The 25,036-nt window shown below is 35.3% G+C and overlaps 1 protein-coding gene across 5 annotated transcripts in view; it reads left to right on the top strand.

Moving 5' to 3' along the window:
• Positions 1-24,815, top strand: part of MLF1 (myeloid leukemia factor 1) — a 35,264-nt gene extending 10,449 nt beyond the window's left edge. For 2 of the 5 annotated variants that reach the window (XM_077779424.1, XM_077779430.1), the window contains exons 2-8: positions 10,826-10,973; positions 14,897-14,938; positions 18,396-18,479; positions 19,564-19,692; positions 20,519-20,678; positions 22,809-22,947; positions 24,694-24,815. In XM_077779424.1, the coding sequence (XP_077635550.1) occupies positions 10,826-10,973; positions 14,897-14,938; positions 18,396-18,479; positions 19,564-19,692; positions 20,519-20,678; positions 22,809-22,947; positions 24,694-24,799 (808 nt within the window). In that variant the 3' untranslated portion in view covers positions 24,800-24,815. The remainder of the gene's footprint in view (positions 1-10,825; positions 10,974-14,896; positions 14,939-18,395; positions 18,480-19,563; positions 19,693-20,518; positions 20,679-22,808; positions 22,948-24,693) is intronic. The other 3 variants (XM_077779428.1, XM_077779427.1, XM_077779429.1) reach the window with 3 other exon arrangements.
• Positions 24,816-25,036: the final 221 nt, after the last annotated feature.

Below are 25,036 nucleotides of genomic sequence, written 5' to 3'. Positions count from 1 at the left end.
TCTCACCTCTGGCCCTTTGTTACCCTCCCTGTATGCAGCCACTGTGACCAGTTTGCTGCATAGCTTTCCGGGGATATATTCTATACATTGATAAGCATATATACATGTACTTTTTATACAAATTGAGCTATACTATATATCTTGCTAATCCTTCCATGTCAGCACATAAACATCTGCCTTGCTCTTTTATTTTTTTAATTTTTTAAATGTTTTATTTATTTCTGAGAGAGAGAGAGCATGAGCAGGGGAGGGTCAGAAAGAGAAGGAGATACAGAATCTGAAACAAGTTCCAGGCTCTGAGCTGGCAGTCAGCACAGAGCCCGATGCAGGGCTCGAACCCACCAACCATGAGATCATGACCTGAGTCAAAGTCGGACACTTAACCGACTGAGCCACCGAGGCTCCCCTGCCTTGCTGTTTGAAAGGTAGAATAATATTCCATTTAAGTCCTTTTTAGTAGTGCTGAAAAGTTTTTTGTTTTTTGTTTTTTTTTTAATTTTTTTTTATTTATTTCTGGGAGAGATAGAGGCAGCGTGAGCAGGGAAGGGTCAGAGAGAGGGAGACACAGACTCTGAAATAGGCTCCAGGCTCCGAGCTGGCAGTCAGCACAGAGCCCGACGCGGGGCTCGAACCCACGAACCGCGAGATCATGACCTAAGCGAAAGTCGGACGCTTAACCGACTAAGCCACCCAGGCGCCCCGCTGAAAAGTTTTTTAATGACTCTTTCCCTATCCTTTTTTAAAAATATACTTTATTATCAAATTGGTAGCTTATGAAGGAAACTGAAGAAGACACCAAGAAATGGTAAAACATTCCACGCTCCTGGATTGGAAGAATAAATATTGTCAAAATGTCAATACTACCCAAAGCAATCTACACATTCAATGCAGTCCTATCCTTTTTTATTTATTGTTCCATCAGTAAAGAAACCTCTGTGGGTTAGATAATTTTGACATGGAGTGAACAAGAGAGATCTGTTCCTTTTCCTCAAGAAGTTTTTAAACTAGCAGAAAAGACAATATTTTCTTTATGTTATTTTGTTTCCAATAGTCTATGCTTATGAAGAGGGATTTCACAAACCACAAGACTATTTTTAACATGAATTTTTTAAAAATGTCTCGTTTGACTCTCAATAATAGTAACCTACGCCTTCTTTTTGAAGGAACGAAAGTATAAAAGAAGATAGTGAAGAGTACCTAAAAGAAAAATGATAAAATAGTTTGAGTAGTCAGTACTACTTAGAAGTGCTGGAATGGGATTAAAGCTGATGAAAGTAAACCTGCCTACCTACCTGAGTTCAGTTGCAGAAAACAAATTTAGTGACTTTAGGAAGAAACTGTAGGGAAGAGTTTATTATAGGACATTAAACAGCTTAGAGAATCGTTGTGATGGCTTAAGAAACAGGCTCTAGATTGAACTTTCAAGAATGACTCCCAAAGCCATGTCAGAGATCTAGACCACCAGGGGAGTAATAGCCAATTCTCCCATTAGGAATTATTGAATTGGGAAGCTGCTGGCTCCAAAGCCATGGTGTACCTGCTGGGATCCATACCAGCAAAATGGATTTCCCTTTCCTGTTCCCTAATACCCATAAACTGTAGTGATCAGACACTTGGAGTTCTGCTAACACTTCTACCAAAAGACTGTGTACCTCTGTGATCATGCTTACCAATAAAGAGAAGCATAATACATACAGACCCTTCTGCACATCTGCCTTTCAATTCTCAAATGGCCCGTAATTGGCAGAACCTAAATCCAGAGCCTACAAAATTAAGTCTTAAGCTCTTATATATGTACATATACATATACATATACGTATACATATACAATTTATTTATTTTAAGAGAGAGAGAGCACAAGAGAGGAGCAGAGAGAGGGAGAGAGAATTCCAAATAGGCTCCACGCTGTCAGCTCAGAGCTCACAAACCATGAGATCATGATCTGAGCCAAAACCAAGAGTTGGACACCTACCAGCTAAACCACCCAGGCACCCCAAGTCTTAAGCTTTCCAGTGTGTGCAGTGTGGAAGGGCAATCGAAAAGAGGTTGAAATGGGTTTATTGTGAAAAGCTTTAGAGATGTCAGAGGACAGTGCAAGTCATTTAAAAACACTAACCAGAGATACCAGAAATTAAAATTTTTGATCTTAAAATGAAAAGAAAAATGAGTTAAGGAGAATTTTCACAAAGACTAGTAACCTGGGAAACTGAGATAAGAAATTTCTTCCAATATGCAGGACAAAATCACAGAGGGTTCAAACCTCTCCAAGGAATGGATAGGATAGCAAATATGCAAAAAAATATGTTGAGAGCAATTTCTAAAACTAGCAAACGACTGAAATCCTTATAACACAGATTGAAAAAGGAAATTTGAGGATTGACGGGTATATTTTTTTAATTCTATATCAGGACCAATAATAATGTAATTTTGATACATTAAAAATATGTAAAGTATCATAGACCTTCCAGAGAGTATAGATCCTTTAGAAAGAATGAGAACCAGATTGTCATCAGACAACACTAAGTAAGGAAGATAATGAAGCAATAGCTTTAAAATAATGATGAGAAATGGTCTAGATTTGTATGCCCAGATGCCCATTGTTTGAGTGTGAAAGAAATTTATACATGACTACTAAAAATTTACTGTCCTCAAATTAATAGATGTTAGAATCCAGAAAATAAATAGTAAGATTCAAGAAGTAATGGTAATTAAGAAGTAAAACAACCTCAACTTTTCCTGGTAGAGGGAGATTGGTGGCACTTGCCATCTTCTTTATTCTTCCCTTGGAACCAGAGTTTATTCTTTTCCTCTCTTGAAGCCAGCACAGGACAGATGAAAGGAAGGCGGGGAGGGAGGGAAGGAGGAAGGAAGGAAACCAACTAACATCCAGCCCATTCCTGATGTTTTGAGTTTGGATGACTTGGAGAATAATGGCTGTGCCTTTAATAGAAATAGAGACATAAAGAGGAAGAAAGGAAAAAGACCAAGGAAAAAAGGCTAAGGAAAAAGTGTTGGAAATGTTAGGTTAAAAACTTACTAGGATAGAAATAGGCAGGTGTCCAATAATTATCATTATTTTGGAAATACTGAGTAGTTTAAAAAGTATTACAGCTTCTTGCCAATATGAAGTTGAAAATCGGCTTTAGCCCCACAAAGATCAGGGCTCTATCCCCACTGCCTGGCACAGTGCCTTTTACATAGGTATTCAGTAAATATTTGTTAAATAAATGGAGACCATTTGTATCAAAAGAAGCAGAAATTGAACTTAGAAGTTCCTGATAAGATAGTTGAAGAGGATAGATTAGTGTTTATTCATGTGAGGTTCTTGGAATGTCTACATTACGGTTAATAGAAATGCTTCTTAAATGTAGATTATTGGGCCATGCCCCAGATATAATATAAATAAAAAATCCTTGGGTGTATGTTTCAGGAATCTGCATTTTAATAAGTACCTCCTGTGATTTTAAAGAATCAAGTTAAGTTCAAGTTAAAAGAGTAGTCCCACAAAAGCCAGAGAAAACGAGAATGGATAAAGGGTAAAGCCCAGAGAAAGTACAGGTCTCCCTCAATTCACAATAGAATTATATCCTGATAAACCCACTGTAAATTGAAAATAGTGTAACTTAAAATGCATTTCATATACCTAACCCACTGAGCACCATAGCTTAGCTCAGAACACTTGTATTAGCCTACAGTTGGGCAAAATCATCTAATATAAAGCCTATTTTACAATAAACTGTTGAATATCTCATGTAATTTATTGATCCTATACTGAAAATGAAAAATGGAATGATTTTATGGGTACTGTGTATGGGTTGTTTGCCTTCGTGATGGTCAGGCTGACTGGGAGCTGAAGCTGCTGCTGCTTGGCACCACTAGAGAGTATGGTATCATGTATTGCTAGACCAGGAAAGGATCAAAATTTGAAGTGCAGCTTCTTCTGACTGCATAGCATTCTCATGAGCACCATTGTAATTCCAAAAATCATCAGTCAAGCCATCATAAGTCAGGGACAGTATGTCTTTAGGAAACAATACTTTTCAACATTTTAATGTCATATACAATTAGAAAATATTTGCAAAGCACCTTGGGGTAGAAGAAGGAAAGACTGATGGAAGCCAGAAGTCACCAGTGCCAGTGGCTTTGGCAGGCTCAGGTCCCACCCAGCTGCTTCGAGGCTGAACTTGTAAACATTTTGACACACCAGTTATCTGTGACTCTCTGGAAGCTCTGTCAAGGATGAGGAGGAAAATGATCGATCAAAGGAGAATTTAAAGGAGACATTTATAAACAAGCTCCAAAGTTAGAGATGCTGCTGAGCATTCAAGGAATTGGAACGACCTTTGGGTTTCAGTAATTGGAAGGTTGAGGGAATCCTTGGAGTTTTAATGTGGAAGTGAAGGGAAGGAGGCATTTGTAAAAATAAATAAATAAATAAATAAATAAATAAATAAATAAATAAATAAATAAATAAATAAATAAATAAAGTGAATGAGCTACCAGGAAGTAAAGGATACAAGTATAGATGACTATTGGAAGGAATATTTTAAGTGCTAAAGGGAAGAAGACAGTAGCTCAAAGAGTATCAGGAATTGGGTTTGGTAGGGAGGGGAAGTTTGCTACATTAAGAACAGAAAGTAGTTTTCATGGGTATGGATTTAGTAAGTTCTTATTTACTTTTTTAATTAACTTTGTGATCATTTAGTAGTCTTTTTAAATTATTTTTAATGTTCATTTATTTTTGAGAGAGAAACAGAGCACAAGTAAGGGAGAGGCAGAAAGAGATGGAGACACAGAATCCATAGCGAGCTTCCAGGCTCTGAGCTGTCAGCTCAGAGCCCAGTGCGGGGCTCAAACTCCTGAACCGCGAGATCATGACCTGAGCCGAAGTCAGACGCTTACCCGCCTGAGCCCCCCATGTGCTCATTTAGCAGTCTTAAGAAAGGACCTCAAAAGTCACCTTGAATTATAAGAGGAAATAATAAGTACAAATTAGGCCATTTAGTGCTGAGAGAATGCTGCCATTGGAGTGTACTTTGTCAGGAGCTGATGCTTTCAAGATCTCTTTTGACTTGTCATAATTTACGTTTATGTTCTTTATTACTATCATAATCATCAGTCATAGAAATCCATTCATCATTCTAGTGCCACATTAATCACAGGCTGTATTTTCTAGCATTTCAATCTTCTAACACTATTTTATGCAGACTAGGAGGAACAGTTGGAAATTGTTTTAAATAATGTGACTTTAGGACTCTATCTGTAGTAGGCAGAATATTTCCCCTCCCTCCAAAGAGGTCCATGTCCTAATCTCCAGAATTCATAAATATGTTATTTTACATGACAAAGGGGAATTAAGGTTACAGAGGAATAAGGTTATTAATCACTTTACAGTAACCTTAAGAGATTAACCTGGATTACCCAGATGGGCTCAATTTAATCACAAGGGTTCTTTAAATGTAGAAGTTAGAAGGATTTGAAGATGCTATGTTGCTGGCTTGGAAACTGAAAGAAAGGGCCACAAGCCAGAGAACATGGGCAGTTTCTAGAAGATTGAAGAGACAAGAAAGAAACAGATTTTCCCCTAGAGCCTGTAGAAAGAATGCAGCCCTGTCAACACTTTAATTCTGGCCAAGCAGTACCCATTCTGGGCTTCTGACCTCCAGAATTGTAAGAAAGTGAATTTTTTGTTTTAAATCAATAAATTTATGGTAATTTCTTACATTGGCTAAACTGATACAATATTCAAGTTTTATAATCTTAATTTTAAAACATGTAGGTCTCATTTTTCTGTCAGACCATAAATTCCTCTAGACCAGTAATCACCCTCTGTGCTTGACACTCAGTATACACGATAAACATTTATTGAATTTGAACCATTCTATATATCAGATGGTCTCTCTGCCATTTTTTGGGAGAGTTGTTTACCATTTTTCACTCATGTGGGTGCATGCCACATTGAGAAGCATCTGCATTGCAGTCAATACCTGCAGTTCTGAAGCTTTTCCTTCATGACTTTTGATTGCAGAAAGGGTGTTCATTGAAACCAGAGTTGGTTTCCTCTGGCACAACTGCTTTAATAGACTTGTGTCTTCTAATCAACAGTTTCATGGGCTTCTTGTGCCTCAGTTTCAACTGCTCTAGAGTAAGACCACCTGTCTGTTTGAGAAACCCCATTCTCCTGAGGTTTGTAGAAGTTTATATTTTAATTCATACCATCCCATATAGTCTCAGAGTTTGGTGAAAATCTAAACATTTTCTCACGATACCAAAACAAACCAGCAAACTATTTTTATAGATTCATATTCTTTTCTCTTATAGTCTTTGGATAAAAACCAATAAAATTGAAGAATTAGAATGAGGACAGTTTTAGATGTGTTATACACTGTGCTTTGGTATGTGTAATAGGTATTACTTATCTATTGCTGCTATAATTTAGTAGCTTAAAACAACAAACATTTTATTATATCATTTCTGTTGGTTAGAAATCCAGGAACAGCTTAGCTATATGGTTCTGACTCAGGGATTCTTAGGAGGCTGCATCAAATTGTGAGTCAAGGCTGTGGTCATTTCAAGGCTTGACTGGTAGAGAATTTACTTCCAAGTTCTTTAACGTGGTTGTTGACTGGTCTCAAAAATCTGCTTCTAAGCTCACCCAGGTAAGCCTGTCCACAGGGCTGTCTCACAGGATAGCAGCTGCTTGCTCCGGAATGAGTCATCACGCTAAGATAGTGCCCAAGCGGAAGCCACATTTTGTTAGAGGCAAGTCAGTAAATCTAGCCCATATTTAAGGAAAGGGGATCATGGGGGCCATCTCAGAGGCTGCCTACTACACATATAAATTAGTGAGTTCATTAGTTTACCAGAGACTAGATATCAAGTTTATAATATTCCTAACTGTAAACATTAAACAAACTTAAAAAAAAAAAAGGGGGGGGCTCCTCAGTGGCTCAGTTGGTTAAGCATCCAACTTCGGCTCAGGTCATGATCCCCTGGTTTGTGAGTTTGAGCCCTGAATGAGGCTCAGTGCTGGCAGCCTGGAGCCTGCTTTGTATTCTGTGTCTCCCTCTCTCTCTGTCCCTCCCCCGGTTGCTTGTGCTCTCTCTTGCTCTCTCTCAAAAATAAACATTAAAAAAGATTATAATATTCCTAACTTAAGTTCAATAATGTAAAAATTGTAAGAAAATCACAGATAAATTTCTCATATTAGAAGATATAAAACACAAATAAGTCTTTTAACTTTTAGACAGGAAATTCAGAAGGTACATTAAAATAATCATCACAATTTACTTTCTTCAATCATCCTTCCCTCAGATTGTCTCCTAAGTTCCTATTCCAATTCTATCCTTCATTTTAAAAATTGTACTTATCCCTCATCCTCTAAAAATAATTGAAAGCAGCTTATAGAAATATATAAAACGCTATGAGATGGACATTAGTTAAGCAAAGATGAAGACACAGATAGAAAACTAAGTCAGAAATAAAACTACTACACAAAGGTATGGTGAAAACTGAAGACGTAACAAAGATAAATAGCTATGTGGCTGAATAAGTTGATATTAAGAAAATGAAAAGGCAAGTCCAAGACAAATAAATTACAAGTTACAAGACAAATAAATATCTGATAAAAGTCTTAGGTCTACAATATATAAAGAACTGTTACAACCCTACAACAGTAAGACAAACAACCTGTTTTTTTTTTAATAGGGAAAAATTTTGAACATGTTTTATCAAAGAATATCTATGAATGACACACAAAATAAACCCCCAATGAGATACTGTTACACCACCACTCAAGTGAATAAAATCAAAAAGACTGACAATACCAATTATCAAGGAAGAATGTAGCACAACTAGAGAGCTTAAAACTCTAAGTTCACATTTTCTGTAAAATTAAACAATCACCACACAACCCTNATAAAATCAAAAAGACTGACAATACCAATTATCAAGGAAGAATGTAGCACAACTAGAGAACTTAAAACTCTTAAGTTCACATTTTCTGTAAAATTAAACAATCACCACACAACCCGGCAATCCTACTGCTAGTTATGTTACACATAACATATATAACATATGTTATGAAACTATATATATGTAAAGAATGGTACACAAGTGTTCAGAGAAGCTTTATAATAGCAAAAAGCTAAAAACCGTTTATTATTACATTGTGATATAATCATATACATACAATATACCTAGCAATAAAGTTGAACTACTGATAAATGCCAAGTAAAAGAAGCTAGGCACAGAAGACAACATAATTTCCTTATATGAGATTCTCGAAGAAGTGAAACTATAGTGACAGAAAGCCTGTGAGTGGTGGGGAGCCTGGGTGGGTCTGTCAGTTAAGCATCCAGCTCTTGATTTTGGCTCAGGTCATGATCTCACAGTGGGTTCGAGCCTTTCATTGGGCTCTGCACTGCTTAGGATTCTCTCCTGTCTCTCTCTCTGCCTCTACTTTGCTTGCTCTCTCTTTCAAAATAAATAAATAAACCTAACAACAAAAAAAAAAAGAACAGAAAAGAAAAATAAAGCCTATCAGTGGTAACTAGGTTAGAGGGAGGTAATTAATCTGCAAAGAGGCAAGAGGGAACTTTGGGGGTGGTGGGAATGTTCTAGACCTTTTTGGTGGTGGTTGTTACTATATGCAGTTTTCAGAATTCATCAAATGGTATGATTAAAATGGATACATTTCATTATATTTAAATTAGACCTAAACAAAGCTGAATTAAAAACAAAAACCTCTTTATACACATAAGCATAGTCCAGTTAAGTGGTTTACTAATCATTTGGACTTGAAGCTTTTTTAACAACAACCTCTGAGGTGATAATTTGACTAAATTTGACTAAATCTGAGCTCCTTTGAGATAGGATTACATATACAAATATGCACAATTCAAAGGAAAGCTCTTTCTACCTGGGACTACTGAAGGAAGACAGAATTTTTGAGCTTTCTCATGATGACATTAGAAGATTGGAGTTTAGAATGAGAAGTGGGAGGATGAAACTAAAGTGGAGAAGTCTGAAAGGGGGACACACTATTAGGAGGCTCCAACAGACTCAGGCAAGAGTAAGATTGCCATGGTAAAGGGCACTCCAGTGGTGATGGGCCTTAGCTTCTAGAGTGAGCAGTAAGGAATTGACGAGTGGGTCAGTGACTTTCCAACTGAAATGAAGCTAAGAAAGCACTGTAATAAAGCAATAAAAGTTTTACATTCTTGAATGGGACTTGGCGTGATTGGGATAACATCGGATTAAGAACACTGATATTTATACAAATAGAAAACAGCCTGGAAATGGTTATTACTATATGTATTTTTAGATAAAATACATATCTTTTCTCAATGAGAGGTGTTTAATACCAATAATAGAATAATAGGGAGTGGCGTTCATACATGAGCTAAGAAGAGAAAGTAAGGGAAAATAACATTTGACATTTTTTATGGGTCAGATACTGTGTTTTGTGCCTTCAGATAACATGCTTTAATCTCCACAACAGGGATATGCAATATTATCCTCATTTTACAGCTATGGAAACTGTAGTTTCCAACTGAAGTTCAGAAAGGCAGGCTTGGGTTCTAATTGATTCAGTTACCGCATACACAGAAGGGATACTGTTCCTCAAAGGTTGGTGAAGGGACTAGTTGATCACCAAGGATGCATGCCCACAAACCACACCCAGAACTAGTAAATTCTACTGGGATATTGTTGAGGGGACAGAAACCTGTATTTCTAACCTGCTCATTGGTATGCTTGGTAATTTCAAAAAAAGTTTGAGAACAGATATCTTAAGACTTAGAAAATATTTTTACTATATGGTGATTTCTGATAATAAGAATCCTTAGAAGGAGCACCTGAGTGGCTTAGTCAATTGAGTGTCTGACCCTTAATTTCGGCTCAGGTCATGATTCTAGGGTTGTGTGATCGAGTCCCGCATTGGACTCTATGCTGATTGTGGAGCCTTCTTAGGATTCTTTCTCTCTCTCCCTTTGCTCTTCTCCTCCTCTCATGCATGCTCTCTCTCTCTAAAATTAATTTTTTTTTAAATTTACAAGTTCTTAGGACAAAAGTTAGCTTCATAAAGGTGATCTGTAGCTTTATTTTTTACTGTTAAAATAATGTATATTTACAGTGTTCTAATGTAACTACAGTTTTCAATGCCCATATTTCATAAATAAGGATTTAAAAAGAAACAAGCCAGCATTCTTTTTTTTTTTTTTAATTTTCATGTTTATTTTTGTGAAAGAGTGAGAGAGAGAGTGGGTGAGGGGCAGAGAGAATGGGAGACCCAGAATCCGAAGCATGCTCCAGACTCTAGTTGTCAACAAAGAGCCTGACACAGACATGGGCCATGAACCCACAAACCATAAGATGATGACCTGAGTCAAAGTCAGATGCTTAACCAACTGAGCCACCCAAGTGCCCCAAGCCAGCATTCTTTATTAGTTCTCAGTAGAAGTTATATTGGTGGCTGCCAAGAGTGACCTCCACCTGGTAGCAATATTTTTCAGTTCTTTTTGCCATTTTTCTTAGTGCTGGCTTAAGCTACCTGAGATGTGTTACTTTGTGTTTCTCATTTTTACACAATAAGGGATATGTAAAGGTATATTTATAAATAGATGAGGTAGGTAGCACATGGAACAGTTTTTGTATGTATGAGTTAGTGGGTCTTAGCAAGATAATTCCATTCACCTAAACTCTTCTTTTGTCTCTTTAACAAGCATATTAGCCCAAAATAATTCTTTGCAGTATTTATCTGCCTACTTACTAATTATTTAAATTCCAACATTCACTCTTGGATGATTATATGTATTTTCAACAGTGATTCTTTTATTGCACACCGAGAAAATATGCGACAGATGATGAGAAGTTTTTCTGAACCTTTTGGAAGAGACTTGCTCAGTATCTCTGATGGTAGAGGAAGAGCTCATAATCAAATGAGACATGATGATGGTGGAAATTCCTTGACTGTAAGTTCTTTATATTAGAGTTAGCTAGAAAGTCCTATAGGAATTTGAGAACAATTATTACAGAAGGATATATCCATGATGTTAAGCTATTAATAATGTTCATGTTATAGAGATAACTGTTATATATGAAAAGGTGGGCCTGTTGGAATTTTAAAAAAATGAATTGTTAACTGTATAGAATTCTACTATGCTACTAAAACTTTAGGACCATAGGGTTATATATTATACTCCAGACTTAAAGTATTATTTTTCATATGTTTATATAGTTTGTTGTCATCTTAGAATTTGCTTCCATGTCTTAAGTTAGAACAGGCAAGGAACGACCCTTCCTAACCTATGTAACACATTTTCCTCCATGCTTTCAAAAAGCAGCCAAAGCAATAATGTAATATTTTATTTATCTCTATAGGACCAGGAAAAACCAAACTTCTGCATGGCTTCTTTGGACCTTCAAAACTTAGACTAACTTTTAACTGTATCTAAAAGCCTTGCATAATGGCAGTATGTTTTCATGTCTTGTCTGAGAGCAAAGCTAGGAGGTTATAATGCTTACATACCTTAACTATTTTCTTCTCTATTTTATTTCTCTTGTTTTCCCTTAGGAATGGCAGTTCTAGAATAAAAATCGACAGCAGTTTGTTTTTGTTTTTTATTAATTAAGTTTTGCTATTACATAAGTCTTTCATACGTAGATAAAAATATATCATATTTATCACAACCTAGGAAAAAAAGGGTGAGCCGTATCTCACCAGTGTAAATTATAAATACATAGTAAAGAATGAGTTTTGGCTGAAAGAGAGACTGAATATTTTAAATACTTGTTAGGGGTTTGATGTATAAAATTACATTTACCATTGTTTTTAATTTTTTAAAGTTTATTTTGAGAGAGACAGAGACAGCGTGAGCAGGGGAGGGGCAGAGAGAGGGAGAGTAAGAATCCCAAGCAGGCTCTGCACCATCAGCACAGAACCCAGTGGGGGGCTAAAACCCACAAAACCATGAGATCATGACGTTAGCCGAAACCAAGAGTCAGATGCTTAACAGACTGAGCCACCCAGGTACCCCTACATTTACCATTTAAATGAAAATTTTCACATTATTTTTCATATTATTCCAACATATATTACTCTTATTTCAAGTTGGCTTCTTTTATTTAGTGAATAATGGTATTATATATACATATATATGTGAATATATATGTGTGTGTGTGTGTGTATATATATATATATTTGATTCATAGGGTTATCAGTTTCCACAAAAGTCTAAAATTAAGAGCAAAGGAAAAATTATCAAGGAGGGCAGAAAAATCAATTAACACATTCTGAAATTTTATCTTTCATATGAACATTGAAATATTTTGTATTTCTGCTAGAACCATAGCAAGGCAAGAGTAGGGCTGCATATAGTACTTTGTATTTATGTGCATAAATGAGCTACTTAAAGCTTTTGTAGAAGGAAGAAGTGGCAATTTTATTCCCAGTGAAGAAGGACATTATATCCTATCAACTATCTTAGAATGCTAACACCAGTGCACTTTTTTTCTTGTTCAAACTGTCAAGAGTAGTGAGTATGGTCCTAGGGAAGTAATAATTTTTAAAAGATTACAATTTATAAATTATAAATACAAATTATAAAATCTGTTACAACAGATTTTTCCAAGGAACGTGTACCCTCTCTTTTAGCCAAAACTCATTTTTTGTGTGTGTGCCTTTATAATTTATATTGGTGAGAATTGGCTCTCCTTTTCTCCTGTAGGGTGTGATATATTTGACATGTGTATGTCTAAGTGTGAAAGACTAAAGTGATAGCAAAAATAAGTTAATTAAAGCAAAACCAAATAAACAGTAGCAACAAAAGACTTCTCTGCCAACTTGAACTTTTCTAAGTTAGTGTTTTATAACTAGATGTGAAGGTAGGAACAGAATAGAAATTGACTGCAGAAGATAGATAAAACTGCTACTATCTGAAAGAATACAGCCAAGAAAACAATAGGCTTTTTGAGCATGCTAGCTATTCTAGTCCATTTGCACTTTCATAAAAGTTCATATAAAGGTTCTCTCTCTTCTCATGAAGTTACAAGTTTTTTTTGATTAAGCAGTGAGCTGTTATGCTGTTGCTTTTAAGAATAGTGGATGAAAAGCTCTATTTCAAATAGACATCTTGATAATTTTTTAAGTTTTTGGCCCATTTCTTGACATTTGTCATCTTTATCAGCCATTTTGTGAAGGAAAGCAGAGACTCCTACAAAAGTAGGTGAAGCCAACTATGCTATTTTCTTGTTTATATTATTAGCATTTTCTTTGGTTCATGATTTATGGTGATTTTTTTAAAATTTTTTAAGTTTATTTACTTTTGAGATAGAGAGAAGGAGGGATGGAGGGAGGAAAGGAGGTGGGAGAGGGGCAAAGAAAGAGGGAGAGAGAGAATCCCAAGCAGACTCTGCACTGTCAGCATGGAGCCCTATGCGGGGCTCAAACTCAAGAACCGTGAGATCATGACTTAAAGCCGAAACAAAGAGTCGAACACTTAACCAACTGGGCCACCCAGGTGCTCCAATGGGTATATTTTTAAGCCCAGCTGTCCATTTTGGGAGGATTAGTTTTGTTTAAACTAGACAATTTAATCTGTAAATATATTTAAATAAGCAACTTATAATTCAAGGTATGACATGTGACCATTGGACATTTAGATTGAGTGATGGCACCAGAGCCCATCTAAACTGTTTTTCTTTTAAGGGCACCTGGGTGGTGCAGTCAGTTAAGTGTCCAACTTTGGCTCAGGTCATGATCTCATGGTACGTGGGTTTAAGCCCTGAATAGTGCTCTGTGCTGACAGCTCACACCCTGAAGCCTGCCTCGGATTGTGTCTCCCTCTCTCTTCCCCTCCTCTGCTCATACTCTGTCTCTCTGTCTCTCAAAAATGAATAAACATAAAATTTTTTAATGTTTTTCTTTTAAACAAAAAGAAATACAGAAATTTTATTGGTGCATCCAATACACTTTGGAGATTACTGTTCTAAATATATAGTATACATATATATCATCTGATATAATTTATTATACAATTAAATATAAACACACAGCTTTCTCTATTTTTCAACATAACTCACACATGGAGAAAATTGTCACAGAATGATGGTAGAATTTTATATATACCATTTACCCAAAAATTCAAATTTTACTTTCAATATTTGAAATGTTCAAGTAATGAAAATTTTTCATTTTTATATTTATCTGTCTAAAATTTTATTTTTACTTATCTGTACCTACTGAGGGATATAATTTGTGAACAACTAATTTTGACAATTCCATCTATTATACTTAACATTCTTTTGCTTATCGAAGACTATATATTTTAAAATCTGTGTTTATGATCTTTTCTGAAGTCTGTATTTTTTATTCCATATATTCTTGGGAAATCCTCATTAATTTTTTTTGCCCGTCATCTCTACTTATCTTTTAAAATGCTATTAATGTAGATAATTGCTTATTTTTAATCAGTTATTGGTAGGTTAACTCATCTTTTAAAAATATGGAATAGTTGAGCAAAGGAAAGGTGATACTTTAATAATTATACTTTCTGGTTAAATTAATTTTGGTGTGAATTTGCATTTCCTTTGAAAAATGTTTGTCTCAAGCTATAGCAACAACTTTTTCTTTCAAGTGTCTTTGGTAAATAGTATGGCAGTCATATTTAAGAGTGGTATATGGTCTTCCTCTTTGCCTGCGAGGCTCCTGTCAGGCTCCACGATGAATAATAAGCACAGGTAATTTTTAAAATCCATGCTGAGGATTTTTAAATTAAATGGTTTAAAAGTTTTATCAGTTCAGAAGTGTCTTGATTATGGAGTACATTTCTTTCTTTTTCAGGGATTGTCATAAAATAAATATCATAACCAAAATTAATTGGATTTTTTTCCCTAGGTAATGAATTCTCTCGTGCCTTTTGGCAGTTTTGGTGGTATGGTTCGTATCATGAGACACAAACCATTTTAGCAATATTTTCTGACAAGTACTTTTCATTAATTCAAGCAAAGTGAATTGGCATGCAGTTTCACTTAATTTCAAAATGTCTTTTTAGAATTTGTACTGAAACCTGTTTCATGGGAGTGTTCAGGCATGTTTTTTTTCTGAATTAAGTCATATCAACATAAATAAAATCAATCTTCAAAAAGAAAAAGTGCATTTTAATAGGTGAATATTCATTTGATTTACAAAAGGGATCCCATAGTTGTGTTTGAAAGTTTGGACACTTCCACATACTTGTGGTGACTTTCCAAAAGGTAAAAAAGTACCAAACTGTAGCTAGAGGAGCACATGTGGAGAAGCTCCGATTGGCTGCTTTTCCTAGCACCCTGTTGTTAGCTTGTTCATGCTGCCTTTCCTTTCCCAGGTCCAAGCATGGCTACTCTGCAACCAGCTTTTCTCTCACTCTTCTTTCTTTGTTTTCTGTGATGCTAGTTTCTAATGTACTTAAAGGCAATCTAAGGAGTAGCAGAGACTTTAAAGCATGACTTTAGAATGTTTCCTGTGGATTCATCAACACTCTTATGCAAAAGTTTCTTATTTTTTTTAGACTTTAGCCATTTGTCTCCCGAAAGTTTGACATACAATATTTGTCCTTCCTGACCAGAGTTTTTAGTGGGACAAATGACAAATGAACTGTGTGCTATAACTGGCTTTTCATCAGTAAAATGATCAGGAAGTTCAGCGTGCTGTGGAACCACAGATAGAAAAAAGCCTGTTACCCAGACCTTTTGGGGTGATGGGAATGGAAGTTAATCAGAGATTTCCAGAACCTTAAGGATTAATAGGAGTTAGCCAGGAAAAGCAGGGAGGGGAGAAGAAAGGTGTTCAACACAGAAGAAACCACATCTTCAAAGACCTGGTAGCTAGGAAGCTTGAAGATGTTTAGGATCACTTGGCCCTGGAACATGAGTTGGAGACTAGATATAGATAAAGATAGGGAGGTAACCAGGGACTTCTTTTTGTCCTAGTAAGGACTGGGGACATTATCTTAAGAATAAGGAAGCAGTTGATGAATTTTCACCAAAATGGTAGTAGAGTCAGGTTCTCATTTTTGAAAGATTATTGTGTCTATAGGAGAAAGAAAAACTGGAAGGGACCACAGTGGAGGCAGGGATTCCAGGAAGCTGTTAAAGTATTCTGGGAAATACTGCTAGTGGTTTCTACTGGGGTAATGGCTGTGGTGATAAAGAGAAATAATCTTATTTGAAGGAGAGCTAAAGAGGTGAATGGGTAGAACTTGGGGATTTCTTGGGTTGAAGAAACAGTAAGGAGAGAAAAGGAAAGTATTATGCCCATTTTTTGGCATGAGGAATTAGCTAGATGGGTATGCCACTGAGCTAAGTGGGGAACAGACAATTCATACTGATACATACAGATAGGAGAGCAGGGGTGGTCAAAGGATCATTTCAGTTTGGGATATTTTGCATCTGAGGCACCCGTGGTATGTCCAAGTGGATTTATCTGGTAAATAATTGAATATATGGGTTTGAGCTGAGTTAGAGATTATTTTTCATTTATTCAGCAAATGTTTAGGGAGCCCTCTTGTATGCTAGGAATTATTTTGAAAGTATTCAGAATATCGTAGTGAATAGGACAGAGAAGACAGAGATTATTTCTATAGAGAGAAGACAGGCAGTAAACAAGAAAATAATTACAGATAAAGTACTTCAAAGTACTCTGCAGGAGATGAAACAAGGTAATGATATAGTGATAGATGGAAGGTGAAGCAGAGATTACTTTAGACAGGTGGCCTTTCTGAGGAGGTAATACTTGAAAAATGAGAAGAAAGTATGCTGAGAGTCAGGATAAAAACATTTCAGGCAGAGAGAAGAGCATGTGTTCAAAGTTCCCAAAGGCCTTAGGAGCNAGGTGGGCCACCCCGCAGCAAGCACAATAAATTTTTAGATGGCTGATTTGACAATGAATTGAGAAAAGGGCAGAATATACCCAAACTTCTGATCTTTTCTTCCTTCTTCTCCTCTTCTTACTTGGGGTAGCCCCTTCTAAGGCTCATGAATTATGGCTTTTATACAGCCCTGATTTCTCAACCTGATGTTGAAACAAAATATTCGGAATGTTTCCTAAATTGTATTGAATCCCTGAAATGCAGATTGTGCATGTGTACCCAAAGATATATGTATCAGTATCTCTGAAATATGTCTTTATTCCCTACTGTATTAAGTGCAAGTTCTAAAGAAGAATTTAGTTTTCCCATCTATTTCCCATTGTTACAAGTAATAAAAACACTATGGAAGGCAGAGATAGGCCTTTGATAATTCTTTATTGAGTCCCATACAGCAAAAGAATCTCCAGAGGATCTGAAATACTAGCATTAAACTACAGTGCCTTACAGGATTCAAAAGACTTCCATTTAAGTGAAGGAGTTCCTTGAATCAAACACCTCCTCTGTTTCATAATAGTAAATAATGCATTGGGTGACACACTAAATGTGTGCTTTGCTTTTTAAGTTCTGGTGAGCGTTCTAGTGATAAAAACGAAAATCATTGGCTGATTTTTTGTAGAGCAGAGCTTCTCAGCCCCTGACACTATTGATATTTTAGGCCAGATAATTCTTTTTGGGGGTGAGGGGAGCTGTCCTATGCTTTGTAGGATTTTAACAGCGTCTCTGGCCTTTACTCAACAGATGACAGTCATACACCCTCTTTGGTTGTGACACACAAAAATGAGTATAATTATTGACAAATGTCCCCTGAGAGTCAAAGTCAATCTTGGCTGAGAACCACTATTCTAGAGGAATTCTTTACTATTCTAAAGAAGCATATGCCATGCTTCAAGGGAATACCCTACTGAGCTTTCCATAGTAGACGGCAAATTCCAGACCTACTAGTAGAATTAATTAACCTCTATCCTTTGGATCTTTTTATGATGTAAGGACAGCCTGCACCTTTAGAAGCAGTCTCTGGTGTTGTTGTACTGTAGGAAGTGACATTGGTATCATACACCCAAGTTTTATTTATTTACATGGTGAGGTATTGAGAGGGAGGAAAGAAAAATTTGAAAACTATTCTATGCGAGAGCTGTCCCAGCCCAGAATACACTGCTCAATATTGAAATATTAGCTAAAATTATGTTTTGAGAAAATTGATGAATGTGTTTTTATTTATATGCTCATGCACGTATATAAGTGTGTCATGCATTTATAGTGTTGCAACTTCCTAATTATTTATATATTGGCTGTTTGGGATTCTGTATATGCTTCCATTTTTTCTTTAACAAATCACTTTTTTGAATAGTCCTTAAATTATCTTTGTCTGGTCGATTACTGCATGAGATTCCACTGCATAAATCAAGAAAAAAAATTCAGCTGTTTTGGGAAAATTGATTTGCTCCTTTTGTACATATAGTTAATAACATACTTCCTAATATCCTGTAGCATACAGATGTCAACCCTTTTCAGGCAATGGACCGAATGATGTTAAATATGAGAAACAGTATACAGGAATTACAAAGAAACTTTGTAAGTACTAAAAAATTGATGAGAACATTATTTTCAGTTATCGGTACTCTTTATTATAGTTGCTTTCAACTTTTTTTTAAATCATAGTCCACAGTGGTTAAAAAATATACCTTACAGTGTGACCCAGTATACAATACTTGTGTACTGTATGAATATACTTGAAATAAAAGTTTTGTGAGAAAATAATCATACTATTAACAGTGTGTGCCAATATTTTCTGTTTTAGTTCATATTTTTAAAATCCTGGTCACAACCTATCAAATTGATTTCACAACCTATGAGTTTGAAAAATAGCATTAATTAACTTTCAAAATTAAAAAAAAACGCAAAAACATTTGTCCTGCTGAAGGTCACTGTTGTAAATGAACATTTTATATGAATTTAGACTTTTTAATTATTTGTAACTTGCCTACATAAAAGTATTTGTAGCATAAAATTAAGTTTTCGTGTTTTTTTTTAAACTGAAAACAGACATTTTAGGAATGATGTTTAGGCACTGGATTAGATTCATACAATTCAAATAGTTACAAACTAGTACTAATACTCTTACTTTTCTACTTGTACTATTAACATAAAAAAATAACTTGATTCAATAGGAAGAAGACTCATATTAGTAATCCTGTTTAGAATCTAAGGATCCTTTCAGTATGTCCAAATATAAGGCATTATTAATGATGTTAGTAATCTACCAATCTGGTACCCACAGGAGGTATAAATAAAACTTCTTGGTTTATGGCTAATTGGTTCAATGTTGGCAAAATTACATACAACGGTCAACCAGTAGCTATAAAAGCATCATAGGCTACAGGGCACAGCATCTATATTTAAATCTAAGCTGCAAGTCTGTGATCTCAAAGACCTAAGGCTCTCCAAGTGAATCACTTGTTATTCCTCACAAGGAGAGTGAAAATTGGTACCTACCATGAAAGGAGATTAGGACTTTCCTGGAGTTCCATTTGGATTTACCATATCCTTAGTAGAATGTCTAGCTAGTATTGTTACTTACCTGAATCCTCTGACATTAGTTCTTCATATTTGACTAAACTCTCTGGATTTACATTTTATATTTAAATTTTATATTTAGGGTCACCTTTCAGTGGATCCAAATGGACATTCATTTAGTTCTTCCTCAATTATGACTTATTCCAAAGTAGGAGATGAACCACCAAAGGTTTTCCAGGCCTCAACTCAAACCCGTAGGGCTCCAGGAGGAGTAAGTATTTTCTGGGCATTCTTGCATTTTTATAAAATTTGGAATGATACATCACCTATATCAGATTTTAATTATTAAAGCTTGATACAGTTCTTTGGGACTAGAGATAAGGAGGAGAAGACACATATCACTGTGAAAAAGAGTAATTTTGGCTGCCTTTAGTTAGATTAGGCAATTATTTGTCTCCCCACCCCCACCTCAGGTGTCTTTTTTATGTAAATATCTATTATTGATGTTTATTATTACCTTTACATGTTGACCAGGTAAGTAGACACTAAAAAAAGTCTTTGTTTTATGAAATAAATGTCAATTTTTAATTTATATCTGAAGTAAATGAATTTTTTAACTCATAAAACACATCAACTATTAATAGTCTTTGGCTATCATGAATATTCTAATAACCCATAGAGTTGATATGTAGGATCCATGAGATTCCAGTCCATCAACATGACTACTGAATAATTAGTTGCCTTTACATGTAGGAATGCTAACATGTTACTCCTATTACGTTGTTAAGGACAGTGTTCAAGCACTAAGTTTTATATAATTAATTGTTTTAATATTTTATTACAATTTAGAAAAAAAGGTTAAATTATATTGGTTCTATTTGCCGCAGACATTTTAATTTTAATTAGTTCAGGAAATATCTGAGAACTGTTACCACAATTTTACTGCAACTTAGTAGGGGAACTGAGTACCCAGGATTTTTAGAGCTGTAGATTTATAGCCTTACCTCTGTGGGTAAACAGGTCCTGAGGAGTTAGAATTATAAACATTCTATGTATATTTAAATAATAACTCATTTTTATTTTCTTCATTTTTATAGATAAAGGAAACTAGGAGAGCACTGAGAGATTCTGACAGTGGGCTAGAAAAAATGGCTGTAGGTCATCATCTTCATGACAGAGCTCATGTCATTAAAAAGTCAAAGAACAACAAAACCGGAGATGAAGAGGTCAATCAAGAGTTCATCAATATGAGTGAAAGTAAGTTGTCACAGAAAATAGCATTCTTCTTCTAAAACAGCAGCTGTACTGTGAGAACTTGAATGTTTTTTGTAGAAACACTTCATAACATGTCCTTTCGAGGTAGTTTATGAATAATACGTGTATGGACTACCTTATCAAAGTAATAAAATTGTAGATTCATTGTTTCATAGTAGATCTGTTTTTTTATAGTGATTTTGGTAATGCTATTCATTTTTTGTTTTATACTTGGAAATGGAATCTTTTGAATTGTCATTTGGTAAGAGTGTCAGTAAGCAAAATGACTTTTTGAATATTTCTGAGGTATATTTGAAAAATAAGGAATAAAAAAGAAAATTAAAATTAGCCATAATCTAAATAAATAAATAAAATTATCCATAATCACAACCGAAAATATTTGTACTGTTTTACTGTATTTCTTCCTAATAGTTTTATGGATATATAAACACATAAACTTTCTTTCAAAGTTAGTATTGTATTATCTAGTTTACATTGTGCTTATTTTAATTCATCAGTATAATCGTGAAAGCAGTCACCTATGATGAGGTTTTCAGAAATATTCTAAATGGTTACCTAAAAATTTTATCCTGAATAGGCCATATTTTATTTAAACCATTCTGTACTGTTGGGCACTTAACGTTTTGTATAGATACAATTTTAATTTATTGTATTGTTAGATAGTATATCATGTATATATTAAATAAGTCCTTCCATTTTCTAGATTTTATATTTATTCTTCAATGCATTTAGGTTCTTTCAGTGTCCTAACTCTCTCATTGTAGTTGTTGGGTTATATTGGTCTCCTATTTTCAAAAAGTATTTTCTTTTTTTTNATTCCATGGTATAGATAAACCACATCTTCTTGATCCATTCATCTGTTGATGGACACTTAGGCTCCAAAAAGTATTTTCAATAAGTGTTTTGTCTTACTAAAGGGTTTTAGAAAAGAAATTCTCTTAAGGTTGGGTTGATAAAATTATTCTTAGGCGATGAGATGGAAGTTACATCTTAATCTTTAAAAAAAAAATTTTTTTTAATGTTTTTCTTTGAGAGGGACAGAGGCAGAGTGCAAACAGGGGAGGAGCAGAGAGAGAGGGAGACACAGAATTTGCAGCAGGCTCCAAGCTCTGAGTTGTCAGCACAGAGCCCAATGTGGGGCTCGAACTCACAAATGGTGAGATCATGACCTGAGCTGAAGTCAGATGCCCAACCACCTGAGCCCCCCAAGCGCCCCATCTTAACCTTTCTTTAATTTTAACCTTTGTAATTTTGTCATAGTTAAATGTATAAAGAGTACTTCACAATAATTAACATGCTGAAGAAAAATTTAGTGAAAGAACATATTATTATTATAAAGGGCATCTGAAAGAACAATATTACTATTTAACAATTGTTATTATTGAAGTTAGATTACCTACTTTATAGCAACATAAATTGACAGTCGAGATGTATAACCTGTCAGGAAATTGACAAAAGCTTATGTGTTAGGCCAAGGTATGTAGGAAAACGGTGAGGTTAATAAGAAGTGCTTATTAGGGGCGCCTGGGTGGCTTAATCGGTTAAGCGTCCGACTTTTGCTTAGGTCATGATCTCGCAGTTCGTGGGTTCAGGCCCCGCGTCGGGCTCTGTGCTGACTGCCAGCTCAGAGCCTGGAGACTGTTTCGGTCTGTGACTCCCTCTCTCTCTGACCCTCCCCTGCTCACTCTGTCTCTCTGTCTCTCTCCTAGAAATAAATAAAACATTTAAAAAAAAATAAGAAGTGCTTATTATAGCAGGAGTGTCCAAGTACAGAGGAAAAGCATGATCACCAGGAGGTGACCCCCAAAAAAGACTGTAAGTCAGTATAATTGGGCCAAAGGGTCCACTAGGTAGAAAAATATGATATCCAGGCAGATGCATGGAAGACCAGATCATCAATAACCAAATTGTCAATAGGAATAAAACAGGGACAAACAAAAAAGGAAACACTGCCCAGAGTCAAAGACCTTATTTGGAGCACTTCCCTGCATCTATTCTATCTTGAGGTTTGACTGATGGAAGCACAAGGCCAGAATCCAGTATGTAGGAGCAAGGCATTTACTGACAGTTGATACCTTAATACTTGCCTATTTAATTTGATATTTAACGTAGGTGATGCTCACGCTTTTGATGATGAGTGGCAAAATGAGATTTTGAAGTACAAACCAGTGGGACAGTGGCGCAACGTGGAGAACCCTAGGATGCGAAGTGTTGGTCATGAGAGTTCAGGCTCCCGAGAACTTAAAAGAAGGTAAAAGTTATTTCTAAAATATATTGTGCTTTTTAAAGAAGAACTTGAAGAAAAGTTATGTAATTTTTCCTCTGTAACAGGAAGTTTGATTAACATCTGTTGTTTGTGTCAACAGTATCTTTTGTGAAGGATATAATAATTTTACATTATATCTGAGTATTCCACACAGATTTGAATTTGTATCTAAAAACCAGTAATATTTTATGTTTGTATCATTAGTAACTCACTAGGAAATTATGCCTCAGAAGATAGGGGCTAAAATCCTTTTAAGGAAGAGGGATATACTATAATGTAGTTATTTTTGTAAAACAGATATTAGTCTAGATAGAGGAGTCATACATTTCATGCCAGGTAAAGATATTGGTGTCTAAAGATATAAGGAGAGAGGGGCTCTTTTCAAAAGGCTTAACAAAACTTCCCTGGGGCACCTGGGTGGCTCAGTTGGTTAAGTGTCCGACTTCGGCTCAGGTCATAATCTTACAGTTCGTGGGTTCGAGCCCTGCGTCAGGCTCTGTGCTGACCGCTTGCTCAGAGCCTGGAGCCTGCTTTGGATTCTGTGTCTCCTTCTCTCTCTGCCCCTCCCCCTGCTCACACTGTGTCTCACTCTGTCTCTCAAAAATAAATAAATGTAAAAAAAAAAAAAAAAACCTTCCCTAAAAAGTCAATGGGAAATGCATTTTTAGACACTTGTATGATATATAACAATATCTGCACCTAAATTAGGTATAAGATATTAGATATTTTGGAAGAATTTTTCAAAAACGTTAGCCTCCTTTGGGATTACCTTTTTGAATAGCTGTGAAATAAAAATGGCTGAAACTATACCTTAAAGATTAGAGATTTTTGTACATTTAATGTGTATGGTATAGTTAGAATTTGGTTCTCTGGGGAAAAAATGGAAAACAATACCTAATTCCTATTAAAATTACGCTTGAGAGAGAGAGGCTTCACCAGGCCTTAAAACAGAAATCTGTCCTAGGCCATAAGAGAGCAGAGGATTACTGCAGAAGGTGGAAGCTTCACAAAACCAGCAGTGGACAAGTGGGTACCAAGTAAATCAGAAGCCTTGTGTAGAATATCATGTGCCAGCATCTTTTATTTTAAATAACTTATTTAGGAGCTTAGAGCCCTAATATTTTCTATAGAAAATTTGCTTCCATATTACTTTTAGACAATATTTGTCTCACTTTGAAACAATTATTGATAAAAACTTTTCAGTGCTAAGTATAATTATGAAATCCAGGTCCCTGTTAGAGAAAGCATGTTCTTTATAGACAATCTGTATATCTGTGGCCCCATCAGTGGCATTTTTTGTAAAATAGTATCATCCAATAGAACTTTCTGAAATGATTTACTGTGATAACAAACATGTTATGTATCTGTATCGTCCAATATGGTGGCCTCTAGCCACATGTGGCTATTAAATCATACTTGAAATATGGCTGATGCAGCTGAGGAACTGAATTTTAAACTTTATTTTATTTTAATTAATTTAAATTTAAATGATGTGGCTAGTGGCTACCATGTTAGATAATATGTTTAAACAGGTAGGTCTATCTCAGGAAAGCAGCTGTTGCTTTCTTAAATTTTAATGAAATAGTCTTCCATGTGTTTTTCAAAGCTATTATGGAATTTTTAGATAAAACTCTCCATAAATTACAGTGGTTTTTTATTATGTTTGTATTGATTTGTAAGCCAATTGGCCATTTAAAAAAATGGTATTAATGTTCATGTTATATTTCTCAGGGAGAAATCTCATCAAAGTCCAGCCATTGAAAATGGAAGAAGATCAAATGTTTTTGTGGACAAACTCAACATCAAAGGATCACCTGTGAAAATCAATAAAAAATAAATAGGCTTGCAGTTGATTTGTTTAGTTTTGTTTTAACAGAGAAAGTAATGGTGCTGGGTAAAACACATAAGACCAATCCCTTGTTAAATCAGTACTGTACTTAACAACTTACTTCTGACATCTGAATGTTCTTGAAAGTGCTAGCTTTGTATTATCCCTACTCTAGAAATAAAACTTTGATTTTCTGCAATCTAAGTAAGTTGCTAAACGTTTGTAAAACTCTTTATTTTAAAACAT

The sequence above is a fragment of the Crocuta crocuta genome, unplaced genomic scaffold (assembly GCF_008692635.1).
Source record: "Crocuta crocuta isolate KB4526 unplaced genomic scaffold, BGI_CrCroc_1.0 scaffold426, whole genome shotgun sequence".
In the NCBI taxonomy this organism is placed as follows: domain Eukaryota; kingdom Metazoa; phylum Chordata; class Mammalia; order Carnivora; family Hyaenidae; genus Crocuta; species Crocuta crocuta.
Note: the sequence above shows the minus strand (reverse complement) of the source record. Positions and strands in the feature narration are given on the sequence as shown.